The sequence below is a fragment of the Phoenix dactylifera genome, chromosome 3, assembly GCF_051530095.1.
Source record: "Phoenix dactylifera cultivar Ajwa chromosome 3, Ajwa_hap1_PhDact_Kaust_v1.1, whole genome shotgun sequence".
Classification (NCBI taxonomy): Eukaryota; Viridiplantae; Streptophyta; class Magnoliopsida; order Arecales; family Arecaceae; genus Phoenix; species Phoenix dactylifera.
The window spans coordinates 44,709,841-44,731,886 of NC_143192.1; the positions used below are offsets into that span (position 1 = coordinate 44,709,841).

The 22,046-nt window shown below is 40.0% G+C and overlaps 1 protein-coding gene across 4 annotated transcripts in view; it reads right to left on the reverse strand.

Annotated features, from left to right (window-relative positions):
• Positions 1–10,333: 10,333 nt before the first annotated feature.
• AFH14 (Formin Homology 14) overlaps positions 10,334–22,046 on the reverse strand; it is a 31,910-nt gene continuing 20,197 nt past the window's right edge. Inside the window, exons 13-21 of one of the 4 annotated variants that reach the window (XM_039121408.3) lie at positions 21,926–22,007; positions 21,744–21,838; positions 18,100–18,171; positions 17,884–18,000; positions 16,633–16,701; positions 16,487–16,553; positions 11,698–12,104; positions 11,419–11,620; positions 10,334–10,945 (exon numbers count right to left, since the gene is read on the reverse strand). In XM_039121408.3, coding sequence (XP_038977336.3) covers positions 11,965–12,104; positions 16,487–16,553; positions 16,633–16,701; positions 17,884–18,000; positions 18,100–18,171; positions 21,744–21,838; positions 21,926–22,007 — 642 coding nt within the window. In that variant the 3' untranslated portion in view covers positions 10,334–10,945; positions 11,419–11,620; positions 11,698–11,964. The remainder of the gene's footprint in view (positions 10,946–11,418; positions 11,621–11,697; positions 12,105–16,486; positions 16,554–16,632; positions 16,702–17,883; positions 18,001–18,099; positions 18,172–21,743; positions 21,839–21,925; positions 22,008–22,046) is intronic. The other 3 variants (XM_039121412.3, XM_026805188.4, XM_088718597.2) reach the window with 3 other exon arrangements.

Sequence of the window (22,046 nt, forward strand, 5' to 3'; positions counted from 1 at the left end):
CTTTCTCATGGGTTTATTTGGTTACAACTGACACCTGCAGTTCTGTCTGATAGGCTCTCTACTTTTTGTAACTCATCCTCTCTGTAATTACTAATTCTTTTAATCAAGACTTGGGTGGCTTTTGCCTCCCTTAGTATTGTAATAACCCCAAAAAAATTTTTTATATATAAAAAGGGATAGAATAGTCCTTTAAAATTGATAAAAAGGGTAAAATTAGAAGGAATCAAAAGATAATGGCATAGTTGTAGATATGTTGAAGTGTTAGGGGCAAAATGGAAATTTAATAATATTAAACAAAGGTGAATAGTGCTTTGATGTGATTTAAATGGGGTGGTTGGTGGCTCACGGGAATGAAGCAGAGAGAAGAAAGGGAGGGGTTCTCAGGCGACAGAGAGGAAGAAAAAGAAGAAGAGGAAAGGAAAGGAAGAAAGGAAGAGGAAGAAGAAGAAGAAAAAGAAAGGGAAAGGAATCCCGGGTGCACTTCCAGCTGAAGGAAAAAATGTAGATCTCCTTCTCCTCTACGCAAGGACCTCGATTTCCAAAAAGAAAAAGGTAAATATCCGTCCCTATCTAGTCTTTTGATAACATTAGGCTATACAAAGGGTGGATATAGTCTAGAGGGGTCGGATAAGGGTTGTAGAGGCGGTTAAAAGAGGAAGAATCGGATTTTGACAAATTTTTCCGGCACTACGGAAAAACTGTGTCGAAGTTCCAACTTCGGCGAATTATTTAGGGGGTCAAACGACCTCCGATAGCAATGCATGTTACCTCTTTGGAATTTTCTATGAGTGTAGAATGTTAGGTAAAAATTTCATCAAATTTGGAGTCTGGAAAGTAGATCAAACCCGGGATGAAGTAACCGGCTGTCGGTCCGGATTACTGTTCATCCGGGTGGAAAATAAGGGATTTCATGCTATAATAGAGTATTAAGCCTAGATCAAGCTAAAAAGGACCTTGTACTCATGCAAGGGAATCCCTGGTATACATAAATGATGAGTTAATTAATAGAAAAAGAAAAAAAGGAAAGAAAAGAAAAGATTTAGGGAACGGGGGAGTTGAATCAATTAAAGTTCCCTATATTATAATTGGCACGTAGATTATAGCCCTTGATACAGGACTAAATGTATTGTAAATGCATGTCACAGTTGGGCAAGAAGCTAGGGAACAAGAGGAAGAAGTTCCCCACTACCAGCTGTAGATTTTTGGAGGCGTATCAGGGCTGTGCCAGATTGACAGGTGAGTGGGAGTCATGTACTTTGCACCATGAGCATCCTTAATTCATTTTCATGAATGTCGCCAAGTGTGAATTGATTCCACTTGAGCATATTGATTGATATTGTAGTAGATTCCTCTATAATCTTGATTCTCCATGCTTGATTATTCTGTACATGCATTTGAGAGAACATTGAGAGGAATTACGAGGGGTTGATGAGTAATCAAATTGATTCCGAATTGTGAAATGATTTCTTTTGTAAATTGATTTCATTTCCTCTATTTTAAAGACTTGTGAGTCGTAGCTTGATTATACTCTTTTATGAGTAATTAAATTGGTTCCAAATTGTGAAATAACTTTTTTTGTAAATTGATTTCATTTCCTCCATTTCAAAGATTTGTAGAGCCTTTTTAGTGGTATATTGAGTTGTATTGCACTTCCTTGACCCTCACTCCTAACCCTGATGTTAGTTTATGATTGGGTCATGATCGAGTGAGTGGTAATCTTGATTATACTCCTTTTTAGTAGAGTATTGGGAGGGTGCATTATGGCATTTATGCATGGCTTGGCAGTATCTGCAGGACACCTATAGTCGATGGGGTTGAACATCGGCCTTTGTGCACATAGTAGCCTTCTGGGTGGGCGGAGCCCAGTCCCTTCCTAGGGGGGACACGGCCCTAGGCGTAGGATCGGCCGGTCCTACGACTTATATTCTGCTTGCCGCCGGGCATAGTAAGACCCCGCGAGGTGCAGTATGGCTTTCCGCGGATGTAGAATTCCCGCGAGGTGCCGTTTAGTATGTAGATGTGAGATGGATTTCTGTTCTGGATACTAGCCGGCATTTACATGATTAGTGTGGTGTCTTATCCTGCATATGAATGTGACAGTAGGGAGTTGTTGCTGGTTCGCCTGGGGCGTAAAACCCATCTTCCGACAGCTGTCTAGCATTTCCATTATCGATATGGTGTATTATCCTGCATATGCATGTGACAGTAAGGAGTTGTTGCTGGTTCGCCTGGGGCGTAAAACCCACCTCCCGACAGCTGTCTAGTGATGATTTCAGCATATTGACACCTGATTTGTATGTTCCAGCATTATGATCTGTTGAGCATATTCATGAGTAGCATATATGTTTACTTGATTATTCCATATATGCTTCAGATGAGTTGATATTGATTGTGGTGATATTGATGATTTACTCTATATTCTCTATGTTGAGTTCATATTCATGTTGTTATTGATCTTGAGATTTCATCTCGAGCCATGATTATATTCTGTCTCATGTGCATAGTACTCTCTACTCCACTCACTGAGTATTCGTATACTCACTCCCTAATTTGGTGTTTTTGATTGCAGGGCAGGTATTGTATAGAGAGGAGCAGGGTTAGAGATTGTGTGCTTGCTGTGCCGCTCCATAGTATAGTATAGTATAATCTAGATAGAGGTTTATACCTTTTGGTGTATTATAAACCTTCTGTTGTATATAGTGTATAGTTATAGTCATAGATCCTGTTGTGGATATGGGTTTGACCATGGATGGATTGGAGAGCAGGTATATATATATATGTGCAGATCAGTTGTATGCCTGTGATGATACATGTGTTGTCCAGGTTATATTGTGACAGATTATGTGATTGCTGCTCTGACAGGTAGTGTGTTGTATGTATTGAGATAATCCTGACAGGTCACTATAGGAAAGGTGATCATTTTGTGCATGCATCATGCCAAAATTTTTCAGAATTTAATAATGATTGATAGGTAATAGGGTTCTACGTGATGGCTGGTGGCCTTATGCCTACCCGCACCCTAGGACCGTCGCGACGGCCCGCCGGGAACGGGGGGGGTCGTGACAAGTATCAAAAAAAAAAAAAAATTGTTGGTGGGTGCCACTTGATGTAGTTCTTGTGGCAAAAACGTGAACGACTTGTACATATTCGTAAGATCTGCAAACCGATCAGGTTAGATATCCAAGTTGGATCTCGGATTGATAAGGATGAACACACACCATATCCCATTCACATTTTAATTGAGACAAAATTAAACCCAAGCCTCATTCAGTTGCATTAAATTGGACTAGATTGACTCTAGGATTTATTTATCGATCCATTGGGTTCTTCAGGGCAATTCAAGTTAAGAACAATCCAAACGCACACCGAATATAATGCAAGAAAAAATATTTAAACAATTAGACATCAACGATAACATAAAGCTAATATTAGAGTAAACAAATTTATCATTAGATTTAAGAAAGCCTATCAAAAATATATTGCATTAGTTCTTTAACTTGGGTTCAACTTGAAGTACTTAGTAATCCAAATCAAATCCATATTTAGAACTAACCATATTTTTCAATAAGATAATAATTAGCACTAATAATATAATAGCTATACATTATGTCACATTATGACATTAAAAAATAGAATAGCATATTATAATTATTATATAATATCAGTGCATTAATATATATATTCTATTATGTAACATGAAAATATACCAAATACCATAATTCTATGTTTTAACACTAACACTAATATCATTACATATTATGTTTATATTTTATTGTATCAATTATTAGCACTAAACTAAAGTTGTGAAGTATAAATTTACACGATGGCATATTTCATAAATGATAAATAATAGAAATAGAATTAATGATATATCATATTATATTACTAAAACAGTTACATAGTTAATTTCTCTTTTGCATAAACGTCCAGCATCAACAGCCAAGATTTTATTAATATTGCATATAACACCTCTCTTTATGCCTAGACAAATATATTTTTATTTGCAAATCGGCATTTGTGTTAATGTTCCTGTGGTAACTCTGGTCCGAGTCCGAGGTTAACCAAGATAAGGAAGTGACCGAGCAGTCTCAACTGGAGGTCCACGCCACCGGACATGCTCTCTCCTTTTTTTTTTTTTTTGGTAAATGCGGCAATTTATATAGCTCTAACTTGAGTACATCCTGCCAAATCACGAGAAAGCAAAGAGTACAAAGGAGAAGGAATATCTCCTATAGATGTCCATAGAAAATCTCCGGAGTGCCGGACGACGAAAGAGGCGACCCAGTCTGCTGCTCTGTTCGCCTCCCGAAACACATGTGCTGCCTGCAGACCACCCATCTCCTGAACCAGCCTGCGAGAGTCTCTGATGAGAGGATGGCCATCACCATACCTGTCCACGCCTCGGATCCAGTCAATCACCACCGCAGAGTCCCCCTCGAGATACACCCTCTCAACTCCGAGGGACCTCCTCGCATATAACAACCCCTCCCATGCAGCCCGAAGCTCTGCTCCTACAACAGTAATCCCCGGCGTGCGCCGACCCCCGGCTGCTACCAGCCTACCAGAAGAATCTCTGATCACGAATCCAACACCACCAGATGCACCATCCATCGACATACTACCATCGAAGTTCACTTTGAGATGACCAAGGGGTGGGGGTGCCCAAGAAACATAGGCGAACCTGGGCGCTACAACAGCGGAGAGAGTGCCCCAGATGTCCCTGGCCATCTCAATAGAGATCAACGTGGTAACTGCAGTAGCCTCCCTAGCCTGCGCTACAGCTCTATCCGCCACCATCCTCGGCGACAACCTCCTACCCTCAAATATGCCGGCATTCCTGTCCAACCAAATATGATAGGTCAGGTATGCCCTGAGGATCCCCTCCTCCCAAAATCTGGGGCTCTGCATAGAAACTCTCAGCAGATGGATCAAATCCTGTGTCGACTCCATCACCTGGGGTAAGGGTGCAGGTGAACTACTCCAAATCTCCCTCGCCCTAGGACACTGCAGAAGGGCATGATCGATGGTCTCCTCAATCTCCATGCACACCTGACAAAACTGGGTAACCCGTACTCCTCGCCGAGCTAGCACGCTTCTGGTCGGTAGGCACCCCCATGCCACCTTCCAGATGAAAAGCGCCACTCGTAGGTGAACCCGCATCCTCTAGATCCATCCTCCCTCAATCAGTCGGGCTGGCTCCCTATTGCACAAAGAATGAAGATCCCTAGCTCGTACCCGCGTCCGGCCTGATGGCATCCATACTAGCCTGTCAGGCTCCTCCCGAGCTGGTACCGGAAGAGCCAAAACCAACTCTGCCAACTGCTCCCCAAGAACCTCCCGAATCAGCCCAGCCCTCCACTGACCCCCAACAGGGTCCAGCAAGTCACAAACTCTGTATCCACTCAACCTCGCCGAATCCACCATAGTCGGCAAACAACTGATCGGCAACTCAGTCACCCAGCAGTCCTCCAAAACATCAATAGATCGCCCGTCCCCAATGGCCCATCTAATCTCCGGAAGCACCAACATGGCTCTGGCACACATCTCCCTCCAAACCGGTGAATGGTGACTGCCAGCTCGTGTCCCGGGCAGCAATAGACCATACTTGGCCCTCATCAGCGAGGACCACATACTATCGGGCTCTAGCATGAATCTGGCTACGTGACGTGCCGCTAGAGCCTCCCGTCTCACCACCAAAGACTGCAACCCCAAACCCCCCAATCTAGTCGGCTGACGCACAACCTTCCATGCTAATAAGTGAATACCGCCTCTGCCACGACTCCTCCCCCAGATGAAGTTCCTAAAGAGCTGCTCAAGAGTCCTCAGGACCGCCACTGGAATGAAAGAGTTGGAGAGAAAGTAAGTGGGAATCAAAGAGAGAACTGACCGAACCAAGGTGATCCTCCCCATCATCGATAATGTGTGCATCTGCCATCCCTCCAGTCTATGTCTGATACTAAGCTCTAGAGAGGAACAATCCCTGCTACGTAGCCGCCGACCTGAGAGTGGAATCCCCAAGTATCTCAATGTGCCCTCCTGCTCACCCACCCCCAAAATTTCCAGAATAGAATTCTTCACTGCCAAAGTAGTCTTCGGGTTGAAACATATAGCTGACTTAGAGAAATTAATACATTGACCCGACACAGCACAATAGTCCCGGAGAATCCTACTGATGACACCTGCGGCCTGCCGATTCGACCGAGCTAGCAATAAACAATCATCTGCGAAGAGCATGTGAGAAATCGGTGTAGCCCCCTCCACTGGCCTGTAAACCTCTAACTCATGCAGGGATACAGCCTGTCTGAGAGCTCTCAAGAGCGCATCGGCGCAGATGATGAAGAGCAGGGGGGAGAGGGGGCATCCCTGGCGCAGCCCTCTGGAAGACTCAAAGAAACGGGATGGCGTACCATTTACCAAAATGGCAAAAGAGGAGCCCCGAACACAGCCCATAACCCAGCTGATCCACCTCTCGGGAAACCCAAACCCCTGCAAAGACTGCTGTACAAAATCCCATCTCATCCTGTCGTAGGCCCTCTCCATATCAAGCTTGATCCCCATCAAGCTCCTCCTCCTCGAGGCCCTACGAAGGTCAAACATAAACTCCTGAGCAATAAGCACGTTGTCTGTGATACTCCGCCCTCCCACAAACGCCCCCTGCTCTGGACTAATTAACCTCGGGAGAATATTCCTCAACCTAACGGCAAGTATCTTCGTTGTGGCCTTGTACAAAGTCGTGCACAGGCTAATCGGGCGGAAGTGGCTCGGCTCAGTAGCATCCTGCCGCTTCGGTATCAGTGTGATGAACGTCCTCTGCCAATCAGTAGACAATGTAGCTGTACTGAAGAACTGCTGTATGGCTGCTATCACATCCTGTCCCACAATCGTCCAATACCTCCGAAAGAACAACGGAGGAAAACCGTCCGGCCCTGGAGCCTTGTCCCCCTCAAGGGACCAGACTGTCTCCCTAATCTCCCTCTCCGAAACCGGCCTGATCAGTGCTGCAGTCTCCTCCTCCGTCACCCCTACACTAGGCAACCGAATATCCACCGGGCTCACACCCCCTGCCTCCTCAGTCCACCTGGCCCTGAAAAATCTCTCCAAAATCCTCAGAATCATATCCGGATCCTCCGATAACTGTCCATCCTCGCCTCTGATGACTCTAATCCTGTTCTGATATCTCCTGATCAATGTCGCCTGATGGAAGAATCTAGTATTTCGGTCTCCCTCCACAATCCACTATACCCTGGACTTCTCTCTCCTTTCAATGTCAAAGGCGAAACCCACCACCAAGGGTCCATCGTCGAAGATTTGCCTCCCGTGAGAACGAACAGACCAGTGACATCGCAGCCTTTGCCGTCGTCGCCCACCAAGAACCTATGCACCCTGTGATGCTGGTGCCGCTCCTCTCCGCCCACACGTACCGTTGTGTCCTTTTGAGAAAGCTCATGGTTACCATCATCGGCGGGGTTGGGTTGCTTGAGGTCAGGTTAGCGAGCGGAGCTGGCAGTTCCTCTAAAAAGAAGCCAGCAAAAATTGTGGACCCGACGGTAGTTCACGTCAGGCGTGTAAGTAAAGAAGGATTCACCTTCCTTCGTCTCGCGAAGCCACCGCTGGATCATCTACTGTTCGCTTTAAGCCCTGTGCAGATTGATGAATGACGGAGCTCGGATCGCGGTGGGTAATCCAACGGTGGATTCGCGCGAAGGAAGGCGAATCTCTCTGTTGGTCGTTGGGGAAGTTTATAGATGCTTCAGCTCAGGATAGCCTTTACGTGGGACACAATCTCTCTGTTCGTAATATACAAACCCGATCCTGGTGGTTCTTGGGAAAGTTTATGGATGCTTCAGCTCAGGATAGCCTTTACCTGGGGCAATCTCTCTGTTCGTAATATACAAACCCAATCCTGGTGGTTCTTGGGAAAGTTTATGGATGCTTCAGCTCAGGATAGCCTTTACCTGGGGCAATCTCTCTGTTCATTTTCATGGACCAGTTCCCATTCGAAATACCTTCCTCCTTTGCCATTACCCAGCCATCCATATTCCATTCCATTGGCTTCAAAAGAATCCAAGGCGTTTTGGCAGATCACCAATCTTTATAGTGGCACATGGCTGGTTAACTGTTGGACTCTCTGCTGCCTAGATGAGCTGAAGGTTTTCTAAGGCAGTATTAATCTCGGTTGAAATCAGATAGATGGAGGGGCATCTTCTATTGTCGGTGTGCATCATCGATCTTTGGCTTTAGTTTTAAAAGAATATATCTACTGGACGGTGAGATATTATTGCGTACACTGCATGCACCACGTGACTATGCACCCAACCAATAGCAGCCGTCGGTTCCTGTGGGCCTTATTTATCAAACAAGCTTTTTAGTACACTGCCACAAAAACCAGCAGCTGTGATTGGCTGCATGCACGGCCATGCTAGTGCTTGTAGTGTGGAAAATAATTTTTCCCCTATGGTAACTCCTTTGCTCCTTTCTTTTATCCTATAGAGCGAAATAAATTGATTCACGTTCTTCACGTAGGTTCCAACACCCAGCTGTGCAACTGTGTTGGGCCGAGAGTATATCTTAATGCAGTAAAAAGGTGAGTTTCAAGATGAGCGTCCAAATGCATTGAGGCCCTAATCTCAATGCATTTGGACGCCTCAAATGCTATGTATCTTATAGCTATAAATGTATTGAGACCTCTAAATGCATTTATATTGGAAAATATATTTTACCTAAAGAAATTTATTATTTTTTTTTATTTATGTATTAAGCCTTCAAATTTATTTATGCATGGGCCTTTAAGTTCGCCTTAGACCTCCAAAAGCATTGAGATTTATGTTGGGATCTTTGAATTTGCCTTAAGCCTCCAAATGTATTGAGCCGCTCCTGCAGACAAGAGTAATTTCGGAGGCGTTTGGTATGGGGTGATCATCCCAGGATCAAGGATGATATGGGTGGATGTGATGATATCACCGCATTTGATTGCACCACGGTGATCCTATATGGCGGTGATCCTAAATCACCTCTACTGCTCCCATCACCGCCCCAACTCGGTGATGGAATACCCGTCTTTGAGGTCGGGAATCTAAGATCACCCCAAGACAGTGATCTTGGATTAAAAATTAAAGACAAAAATACCTCTCAATATACCGTCAATATATTATGTCAATGTTATATATATATTAGTAATATATTATATTATATTATAATATATTACTAATCATATTATTATCATATTATTATTGAAGGATAATTTTAAATTATAGTAGAAATATATTATTATATTTTATATTTATATAATCAAAATATTTAATATATTATTCCTATTTACCTTTTTTTAATCAAAATAATTATTAGTATTAAAAAATCTATTATAAGTATAAATAAAAATATTAATTCCATAATGATAAATAACATATTTTTATAAGATTAATAATTTATAGGAGTAATAAATATATTTTTATAGAATATATTAATAATTAATATATTGATAAATATATTAATATTTTATTATAATATATTTTATATGTTTAATAAATATATGATAAGAATTACTAAAAGTAGAATATGTGATAAAATTATAACGCTATTATAAAAATTAGCATATTGACTTACATTTTTTATTCATGAGAATTAAAAACATATAATAAAAATCCATCTAAAATATATTACGGATATTTGTAGTATCATGTGATCGGCGATCTTGGATCCCCATACCATACAAAACAAGTTACTCATGGATACCCAGAAATTTTTAATCACTAAACCATTACCTACAAAATACATTGATCTTAAATCACTGAGGATCAAATCACCCCAGCATTCGGATCACCGAGGATCTTATATCACCATGGTGATCCTGTTGGGTTACCAAGCGCCCCCTTTGTGTCTTAATTTACAAAATCCCACCAGATGATCCAGGTTCCACCCACATGCTCATTTAGGGTCAACCCAAACCAAGATCCATTTTGCAAATAAAAATAGGTTCATCTAGCCCGATTTGTAAATAGGCTTCAGGAGAGATATCATGCCCCATACTGATAAAATATTTGGCATGTAATACAAAAAACATAAAATACATCTTACAATATACCTAATGAGATTGGTCCTTATTTTATTATGATTGTTTGTATCTAACCTATCAATATTACAATATTACATTATTCATATAATATTATAAGTCCTCCTGAGATAATCTTATTTCTTTGTATGGAAATTCGATATTTATGGAATCTATATTCTCAAAGTCTGAAAATGAAAACTGAAATATGGTCTAAAACTGATATGAGAAGACATCAGGATGCGCAGATACGAAAAACTGTAATTCCCATTCCGACAAACCAAATACGGCCTAAAAGGCAAACTTCTGCCACATATATTAATATATTATTTTACACTGTTATGCACAACTTGATTTAGACCAACCGCTCCATAAGCTTCATTTTACCATACCACTGGAGTAAGAGGAAGATGACAGGAAAGCATTGCTGCATCATTAGTTCTAGTCTCATATGGACCGCCACTCAATTTAAGATCTGAAAAGAGAACCGGTAATCCACATCACCTGATCCATGTCTATAGACTAGGATTGTCTGGAGCATATACGATTGGCTCTTGTTCTGACTTCAACAGAAGATACCACTTCATACATAGAATAGGGTGACTCATTGAAGCTTAGAACACAGAAAGGGGAGCGGAAATTTTATGGAAGAGTCTGAAGACTGATGACCTGTGAACACGTAAAAATGGCCAGCATCATTGCTGACTACAAGCTGTATGTTGACCTACACAGCGTATGTGCATGCAAACCAACTATTCACATTAAAGATTTTGTCCACATGTAAACGGTTGTTGCAAGAGAGATGCTCCACATGGATCAGCAATGGAGCAGTTTGATGCCACCTATGTGAGATCTACGAAGTATTCCCATGTTCTCTTATATTACAATTGATTCAGTCTGCATGACAAAAAAGGAAGTCATATCAAAGGGAAGCAGATGGCAGTAAAGAGCGTAGAGACTAGGAAGATAAAATGTCTCATTTTGGTGCAGCCTCAAAGATGAATGTCTGTTGTCCATGCAAACTATCATAGTAACAAGTACGATTCTTTAACCTTCAGATAATCATACTACATGAACAACAAAGGCATCTTTAATGCAGATTAGCCTGTGTTTCAAATAATGAGGCATTAGAAAACTGGACACCACCTTTGGAGATCCCTCCCATAATGACTTCACTGGAATGTGCATGAAATGAAATCAAAAGGGATGTAGGTATGTATGTGGCACGTGGGATGTTGATGTGACATGACAAAGTTTTAAGGCTGACCTGTGTGAAGATGTCCGCCTCTTTAACTACTAGCATTATACTATAAAATTACCCATATCACAAAGTAAAAGTAATACACTGCAATTTGTCACAGAGAACATACCAAGTGTGTGCGTGCATGTGGAGGAGTTGGTTTTCTTCACGTTCGGTTTTTTTTCCACTTTTTTTTTTTGTGGGGTGGGGGGTTCATGTGACATGACGAAGTATGAAGTTCAAGGCAAACATGTGCAAAGATGCCTGCCTCCGAATTGCTAGCATGATATGATAGAATTAATCATATGGGCAAAGATGCCCGCTCCTCCTAACTGCAAGCATCATATGATAAAATTAACCATATCACACACAGAAAGTAACACACCGGGACTTGACAGAAAGAACATACCCATTGGGACCTTGAAGCGTTGTGTTCTTGTGGGGCTTTTAACAGGAATGTTAAAGGCCAAAACCTTGCATCTTCTACCAGACAGCTCGACATACCATAGCAACTCCATGGTGAATCTCCTGTCCAGATCCAACAGAATGAGAAGGAATTCAAGCCTCTGTCAATCTGCCACCATTGACATTATGGCCTTTATGCACTGATCAAATGGCCGTGGATCATGTATTGTTTCCACCTTGGGAAATTAAATCTTGGGTTACAGGCATCGGCTCAATTCTTTTTAGCAGACGCATTCACTTTTTCTTTCATGGCCTCCTTTTCCATTTTCTTCTTTTCAGCTTCGACAATCCGAGCATTCTCTTCACGCGCTTTGTTGAACAAATTTACAAAGACAACTAAAATTGATGTCACTGCAAGATGAAAATAAGTACTTCTCAGATACCACATAACAAGAATTGCTAAGATAAGACAAACATCTTTGATGAGGAAAAGAAGAAATTCCTTTTTATTAGTACTTGATTGTAAAAGAGGAAGAGATCACTTTTTTAGCCAGGCATCGAACTAGTATGATGTTAGTGATTTCAGAAAAATCTCTGACAGATCTCTTCCTCACCTTTACGTGACACAAAAGGGTGGAGAAGCAAGCAAAACAAAATTTGCAAGAATCCCACTCAGTGCATATTTGCCTCAAAGTAGAAGTGTCAACCGATAAATTCAATAATCATATAAGCTAATCTATGTCAGTGATCAATGGCATATAAATATACATTGAGAACTAAATGCACTTAATGCTAAAATCTAACATACAAATTCCCACGTCTGCATTCAAAATTGTAATTTGTAAAAAATTTCACAGAATTTCTAGTAATATCGAGAAATAAATTTAGCTGAAATCACATGATTAGGAATGGTAACTAGATGATATAGGTTTAACAGAGCAGTATTATTGGAACAATATTTGAGCAGTTTCCATGCAGAATAACTGGGGGACATCCTCCCATTTCCCCCACTTATTCTGTCAAACCACCAAAATGCACCATGGAATAGAGTTATACCACCGGGTGGGATATAAAGGTTATGTCACAGCATAAATCTATTACAGCCTTGGGCTCAGATAAATTTATGCCACGGAATTGGGTGAAAATCTATTCTCCCCAGTAACTGTTTTGCCCTCAATGCCATGAATGGTCTACACAGAAGGTCAGAAAATGTCTTCACCTTTCCCTTTCTCCTCACTACCTTCCACTCCTCCCATCACTCTTCCCTCTCCTCCTCTCTCTCCCAACATCCATGCCTTGGAGCATCACAAGGCTCACGAGCCACTAAAGGTAGAGATCCTTCATTAGCTACTTGCTTTGAGCTCTTCTGCAGACATCCTCCACCCCTTCACCTCTCGTCTAACCGGCCTCATCTTCCTGCAGAGGAGCGGCACCTCTCGGGCATCCATTGCTTCGGCTCCTCCACCTCACCGGCATCCTATGCTTCCTATCTCATAACAACATCCTTGTGCCCTTTCCAAGCACCTCCCTCATCAACGTCGTCATCTCTTTGCTCTTCTCCAGTATGCATCATCTTCCCCTATTTTTGAGGTGCTGTGATCTCAAGTTTCAATTTTTATCAAGAAATTTTGATTCAATTTCAAGTTTTTAGACATAACGACATGTTCTCAGAAATTAGCAAGATCTCTTATAAGATCTGATTATGGAGGCCCGAATCTGATGAAAGATCTATTGGCTTCTAAGCTGGAGTTGGGACAGTTTTCTGAGCAGAAATCTATGTTTTTTTATTGGTAAACACCTCTTATACTAATATAGTTAATTGTTTCTAATAGAATGCTATCCAATAAAGCTTAATTTGGTATTTGTGATTTATTGTGAAAAAAATGGAACATCTATAATTTTGAGTTTTATTATGTGTTCTGATTCATTTGCAGGAGGATCTGATTTGGTGCATGATAGTTCTAAATCACGGACTAGTGCAGAATCACTCTAGAATTTGGATATTGTTCATGTACATATACATGAAAGATATGCTAAAAAAAAATTGTTGCACATGTGCATATGCTTGGTGAACTATTGCAGGTCTGACATTGAAAAATCTCACAGCATAAATTGGACTAATCTCTGGTACTTGTAATTATGTTCGCATGAGAGTGACCTTTAAGATTCTTACTATTAAGTCAAGAATTATCATTCACTCAGATGTCAAATTTCCAACAAGCACCAAGAAAGGTGGGCGTGCAGGTATGGTTTTAATTCCTCGGGGCTACATGAGGACAGCACCTAATTTAGCTCTCTTCCCCACACACTCCCAATAAAAGAAATTCAGCAACAATAACCAAGAACACCCGAGCTATTTGTGCTGAATTGTATTAAAACTTCTCCCGAATCATCTGACTGACCTAAAATGCATGTCAGACTCTTCTATTATAAACTATAGTTTGATAACATCATCAAGAAGAATAGTATTGTACTAGGTTTAACACAAGCCCCTGCTACCCCTGTTCCTAATGTCGGGTCCTGGGGCAACTTTTGCTGTTGAAGTTAGGATTGAGCTTTCTCTACTTCTGCCCCTTGCGTGATTGGATGATCCACTAGCATTGAAGCTGCCACTGATAACTCAATGATCTATTATCAAAACAACTTATGCTATCACATACTTCCAGACTTCCAGCAGTATTATATGCGTCAAGTCCATACAATTATTCCTTTCTAACTACCAAGTCACTACTAACAAAACAAGAAACAGAGCATTAAGCATGGTTTATATGTTAGGTGAGACTGAATTAATTTCTTGAAGAAATTTCTGGGAAAGAAACTTAAAACTCATAATAACTGAAGTATATAGTATAACTTTTGTCATAATCAAGCATATCTTTGTCCAAAATATCTGCTTATACAAAACCTCCTGACATCATATAAACCTTTTGAAGATTTATAGCCCATTACTTGCACATAAAATATCAATTATGCATGACCCATTACCATTGATTGATGCAACTGTATAGAATGTCTGTTAATTCACAAAGTTTGTTTTGATTGATGCGATTGCATATGAAGACATGGCAGTATGGGACATCTAAATGCACTATCAAGTACCTAGGTGCATGATCAAAATTTTTTATTACTTTAAAACTTTATTTCTTGAAGTAACTGTTTGTAAACTCGAAATATCATAAGGGAAGAGAGGTTTTATACTGGGTCCACTATGGCAGTGACAGAGGGGGACTTGTTCTGTGATAAAAAAATGAAAACAAAAAAGAATCAATGTGTCGATTCCAGTTCTATTTCTTTTTTTTTCTTGTTTGTGAACATTTTAAATCATCGTGACCTGCCAGTTGTCCCTCTGGTAGCCATCGAATTCTGTGGCAATAGGCTTGTTCCTCATCTACGTCACAGTAGTGTGGAGATGTCCAAAAAGCCCCGAAAGAGAAGGCAGCCTATAATAAAAGGTAGTTCGAGTAGGGAAGTCTACGGAAGGAGAGGAATCTTCACTGATGGACGGTTCCTCATTGAGTCTACAGAAGGGTGGTGGTCGAGCACTTATCTATCACCCTGTCCATCTTGTGGCCTGCATCCTCCTGCTTGGGCTTGGTTCTTCACCTTTTCCATGTTCTTGCATGATATTTTGCTTTAAGTATTACCGAACATATCCTATATAAAGTTAGTACTTGTAAAATGTACTACGTCTGCTAGGTCCACACTGCAGATTTTAAAATGGATTGACTCTTGTTTACTTTCTTTTATATGTTAGCTGGTACTCTAGGCTACTTGTACTGTTAACTACTATTTGCCTTGTGCATAGGATGTTGCCATCGGATCATATTACCATGCACGTGCTAACGATCATATCATTGTATGCACCAGTGAAGAACTAATTTGTACAAGGGCGAAGCATGGGAGAGGGTGTGGAGGAGGGGATCTCCATATTTGCTCCACAACATGACATAATGTCTTCATATTTGCTAGTTTACAATACATAAAGAAGGGCAACTTTGGGGCTTAAAAAAATTACATATCACTAATCGAGTCTATGGATGGGGTATGGGAGGGGTAGAGGGGTCAAGCGGTGTGAGAGTTGTGAATCAGGATATGTCGACATTGAATGAGAAAGTCCATCCATACTTAGCCATGTTTCCTTAAACAAGGAATGGTAATACTGTCCTTAGAAAGAAAAGCATCGCTTCAGGCCTGGGGATAGGGCATGGGGGTCCCTAAATTGGGGAGGGAGGTAGGTACGGTGGTTCTTCAAATTTCCACAACAAAAACCTCCGTACTTGGTCATTTTCCAATAACTGATAGAGGGGCAATTTTGTCAAGAAATATCAAATCCCACTTATCCCATCAACTTATTTCTCCAACCAAACACAATCATGATAGGATGTGCCTCCCATTTATTCTTCCAACCAAATGCCACAAATTCCTTATCCCGTTGAACAAGCCATACACTCTACAGTACCTGGATAAGTATTCCTTATCCAGCAAAATTTATTCTGCAACCAAACATTACCTTAATAGCTTTCTGTAGTTCTTTTAATACCCTAAAACCAGCATATGAGAACAGGACATTAGAAAGAAATAAAATACTTTAAAAATTCCCTCATCTTTATAATAATTTAGACAAGACCACTGAACAAATCTATTCGAAAATTGTACGATATGATAAAAATACAAAATTTAACAGACTACAGCACAACCACAACAAGCCACCAATATTTTTCCCAATAAAATATGAAAGGGAAATAATTAACTGAAAACACGAGGTAAAGATATATAGTGAAAATACACCTAACCTTGTTCAAATGGACAGCGAGCGGGATCTTCACCAAAATACTGAGCTAAAGAATCAGCATTTCTTCCCTGCAAAAAGATATATCTAAAGTTGAATTTAAAGAACTTGGAAATGGTGAAGAAACAATTGTGACTGGAGGGAACTCACAACTTCGGAATATAATGATATAAGGGACCTCACATCAGCCTCTGCAGTATCAAGAAAACTTTTCAAGGCCTGGAAGAGGGGCAAAAAGTTTCATGTTCAAATTATTCTTTTCAAAGACAATCATGTTTAGTATGCACTTCAAAGGGGGAAAAAAACAAAAGCAAAGATTAGTTGTATCTTATATTCTTAATATTAAATAAAGTAACAGATGCAAACAAATGTCAAAAGCCAGAGGAAAGTAAACTTTTTGTCCATAAAAAACCAACCATATTCACTAACAAAATGGTTAAATTGAGTGTTATTCGTGCAATAGTTGGTGTCCAACATTCATCGATGTTTACATCATGGAAGACCACATTCAGTGCCTTGAACAAATGAGATGAACTTCAAGTATTACAGATAAGAATGAGAAAATAAAGGTACCATCCTTAAACATCCAATAGTCCAAAGTAATAAAAAAAAGGAAAATTCATTCTCAATAAAACATAGAAGATTATGCAACTTCAAGAACCATCAGGAAAACTAAGGAAAATATAAATCTCAGGAATGACTTACAATAGCAAAGTAAACCAACTAACGATCAGATGTTAATTACTCTATGTACAGGTAAGTTGAAGAGAAGCAATGCAGCATTTGTATCATTAGCAATTGCTTGCAAAAGTTTACTTCTGAACCAAGCAGAATATTCAATGAAATGGCTTAGACCACTCTCTGCAAAGTTTCAAGCATCAAATGTGAAACCGTATTCATCAACCAGCATATGCTCTCCTTATTTTGCTTTTCTTTTTTGATGTTTTTTTCCTGTTATCGGGGGCAGGAAGTGGAGGAGGATGCTCATACATATGGACCTTCTGTAACTTGAAGATGCATGGTATTTACCATAATCAGGAATATATAATTAATATCATTGACAAATGGTACTTTTATCTAGTTAATAAAGTTATAGATTCTTATATAAAAATCATGCAAATCAGACTTGGCTAGCTGGACAGTTAGGCCAAAATGCGGCAATTTGGTAGAATGAGGAATAAATTTTTGCATTTATGACCATATAGTCTAATAACAAAAATCGCAATACATAATGTTAGTAAAATTTATTTAAAAAATATGCTTGATTCAAATATATTCAAGCTTGAAAGCCTCCAATTCAATAGTAACAGATCATTTTATGCAAGAATGACCAGGAATTTGTAACTTCTACTTTAAAATTTATTTTTATTGTGCAGAAGATGTGAAAGTCATGAGAATGACCTTCCGAAAGCCCATGGAAATATCACCATCATTTTCGGAAACTGTAAGTTCTTGCTCAACCTTTTCAAGACCCTTGCTAACTGCTTGCATTTCTTCAGCTACCAACTTTAATTGGATCTAGGAATTTTCAACAAACCAGTTGTTGTAAATGATCAAAGAAATAATAGAGCACAATTCAGTTAGAAAAAAATTTAACACAGGAAAATGTGAAATTACCTTAGAGGCTGCTTCCAAATGAACCAAATCTTTATCAAAATCAAGCAACTCAGGCATTTTCTCAGCAAGAAGCTGTCAAAAGGGGGAAAATGAAAGGAGTAAAAAAAGAAGAAGAATAATTTTATCAACAGTTTCATGTCACTAACTTTGTATAAACCTAAGCAAAAGATTGACATGAGCAAATCCTGTCAAATAGGGTCCTGTACAATTTGCTGCTAATATTGATAACCAAAGCAAACAAGAGAACCAAAATAAATATATCCTCTTTCAGTTGACGACAATATTCCAAGTATGCAGGGCACACACTATTTGAAGAAAATCTAGATAATCAAAACAAAACAAGGCAACCAAAATAAACATAAGTATCCAGTTAAAGTCAATACTTCGAGATTTCACACAGGCAGGTGCACATGCTGATGTTTATGGGCCAGATAAATGGGCTTGTCAACAAAATTTAATCTTCTGTTAGCTCATACTGAAGCATCATTTAGAATATTAACTTTGCCCAATTTTTAACCAGAAAGAGTATAAACCATGAAAAGAATCACATTCTCTTATGAGAATTTTGTCATGTCAGTAAGCAAATTCTCACGGTTCTGAATCCAGATCAATTTCATATTGCCATCAGTCCATCAATGGCCAAACTACTAAACCATATGACAACAAAAAGTCCTCATCATAGCACACCAGTTTCCCAGGAAATGAAATTCCACAGCATGGAAAAGGATAATTATATATTTGTTAGTAATTATCAGGTCAACATTAACATATAAACACCTAACCATGCTCAAATTGGAGTTATATATACTACATGGAGGATCCGACTTTAACTCTTCGACTCATTGAAGTCCCAATTTACCACTTCCAAATTTTGGATCCAAACCCCATAATTAGATAATAATAGTGATGAAGGCCAACCATGGCCAAAAGAACCCAGAAATGATCTGATAGCACTCTTTGCCATTAGAAGGCATCTGATGGTAGGTAGTCTGCCATCAGAAGAAAGCTTACCGTCAGAGCGATCTAACAACAAAGAAAGGCCTTCTAAAAGTCCAAGAGCAAAACCAAGAGCCAGACACAACCACATTTAATGGCACCAAGATCACCATCCAAAGCCATCGAACAAGCAGTTCACCATCCGAAGACTCAGGAACTGACTCCGAGCAGGATACAAGGACAGCAAGATCTGACGGCACCCTGTTCACTGGCAAATCCCATCCGACAGCAAACTAACTTATCCAGACATGTCCGAACACTATGTCCATCATCAAATCCATTTTGCTTCTAGCTCGGCCCATGACAAGATTGCTTAGTTTGGTTGTCTTAGTACTTTGTTTTCTTTATTTTTTCCTCAATCTCTAAGGGTGCCCACACGTCCCTATCACTGTAAGGAGCCCAAAAGTCTATGACTCCCCTAATGTACTCCAGTTTTTTGCAGTTGAATGTAGTTGCTTTCTCTTAACTACACGCTCGCTCATGATTGCTATTAAATTTTCTTTACATGGTGGATCCTGCACAAGCATTGTAGATTGTAGGGGGAGCAGCAACTTGATCAGTTGGTGGAGCCCTTGGCCATGGAGCATTTTGAAGACATCAATTCGTGGGGTCCTTGGTGGGCAACTAGACCCTTCAGTACTAAGGCAGTAAAGAAACTAGTTATCCCTTAGTATTTAGTTTCCCTTAGCCTTTAGATTTTAAAATTATATTTGCTTTCATACTTCTAGAATTAGCTTAATTTTCTGCTTAGTTTTAGACTTTCACTACATAGCTCTAACGCTAGTGCTAGGCCTCATAGCCTGTGTCAGAATGTCAGATTATATAGTTCAATTTACTCGCATGCTAATGATAAACATTCGCCAAGGTCCATTTTCATGGGAAGTGCATGTAGCTGTGAGCAAAGCCATGGAGAGTAAAGGGGGATCTTGTCCCCCTTGAAAATTCTGAAAATTTTAAATTTTTCTTTATGTCACTGTGATTTATAGGATGACCAAATCCAATGAAACTCATCCATTGCCAAGAAAAAGCCGACACCCTTATAGAATTCTTCTTAAGAATGACTTCCCTGAAAGTCCGCAAGTTTTCTCTAAATTGTATCCAAATAAGCATCACCAGACATGCACAGGCTGCATCCACTACAAACACAAACTCATATGAAGAATAAACATGCTATATGTTCTATAAATTCTAGAAGTACACTATCCATCTCTAACATTAAAGATGAAAAAGAGAAAGACACTAGGTTGAAAAACAAAGCATGAAAAATGACAGAGAAACAATGAAATCCAAGAGAAAGAACAAGATGACTAGGGCATAAATTTGTCACACTCGGTCATGCTGCTCATGCACAAGGTCCGCTATACCAACCATACCGACGTATCGATGAATCCGGGGGTCAAGCTAGCAACTAGGTCCATTGGATCAATCGTGAGAGATTAAGGTCTTGCTACGCTATGGTCCGGTGGGTCAGGATCATGTTGGGAGGTCACTCCTCTCGCAGGATTAGGAGGGCAAGTAAAGGGGGTTCGAATATATATTGGTTGTGCCCGAAAGGTTATGAATCGATTGACAAGTCCAATCCCGATATCTTGATTTTGAGCGGCAATGCATCGTAGACCCATATATATATTGTCTGCTAATACACGCCTCCCTGCTCGGAGAAAGATTTCATCCCTTGGTCGTTAAGGTGGGGTGAAAACTGCAACTAATGCTCTTTCTCCGTCGTCGAATACGGGATAGGTACCGGTACCATACCGAATTAAACCGGTACTGTACCGATTCGGCTGGTTCAGGCCAAAAGCCAAAAAACGTTTGAGGTCGGTACGGGCCCAAAAAACGTTTGAGGTCGGTACGGGCCCATACGGGCCGGTACCGACCGGTACGGGCCCATACGGGCCGGTACCGACCGGTACGGATTGCGAATAGTCAGAACAAAAAAATATAGCTATATCGTACCGATTCCGTCTGGTACCGGTACGTACCGGCCCGTACCGACCCGTACCGATCGGAACGGCATACCATGGTCATGCACATGGTCTAGCACATTGTATCTATATTTCCTGTGCACAGGACCTACACACAGGGTCGACTAATGATCACAAGTCGACAGAAGAGGTAGCCCATTTCGACATGCTGACACATTTATTTTGTGTGCGATGTGAATGAAGAGATTCATACGAAGAAGCTAAGAAATAAGTAGTACCAAATATATTTACAAAGGAAGAAACCTGGCTCTAAAAAGTGGCCCTACTCTTGCATAACTAATTTCAAAAGCACATATGTCAGTCTTAGGGCTCAACCACTATATTGTTAGAACTAAAAATGAAGTTCTCTACAGAATGTTGTAGAAAAGTGAGCCACATAGATATAATCATGACAATAATAATCAAATGCCTACTTTTAGCTCAATTCACGCAACATCAAGTCCATCCATAAAATGACTCATAATTTGGAGAGAACCATACATTTTAGCAAAATTTCCAAATTCCAAAAAGCTTTCTAACCATAAGGCTGCCACAATAAGAGCATGACTTCCACTTGGCTTGTTAGATCTAGTTCTCGAACGTTTTTTTTTTATTTACTATAATAGAAAGCTGCATATCAAGTTTTTTGTTAAAAGAAAATGGAACTTCTGCAACCTAATATACCTTGCATAAATAATGCATTAATGTCATTTTGTTATTTCTTGCACGTGTATCTGATAGTTTAAGAAGGCTGTCCAGTCTGAATCCCACAGCAGAACCTGCAAATTAAATAGAAACATAAATTTCATTAACCATTCCTTACATCATAACTTTATGATGATTTTCCATATCCCATGTATCAATACCTCGTGCAGTGCCTTGGTTTATTGCGTTTCCTAATGTAAGAATTGTCTGCATTATTTGTCGCAACTTCAAAGACTCTTTTACCTAATTGAAAAATGAAACATTATAGTCAACTCAATTCAA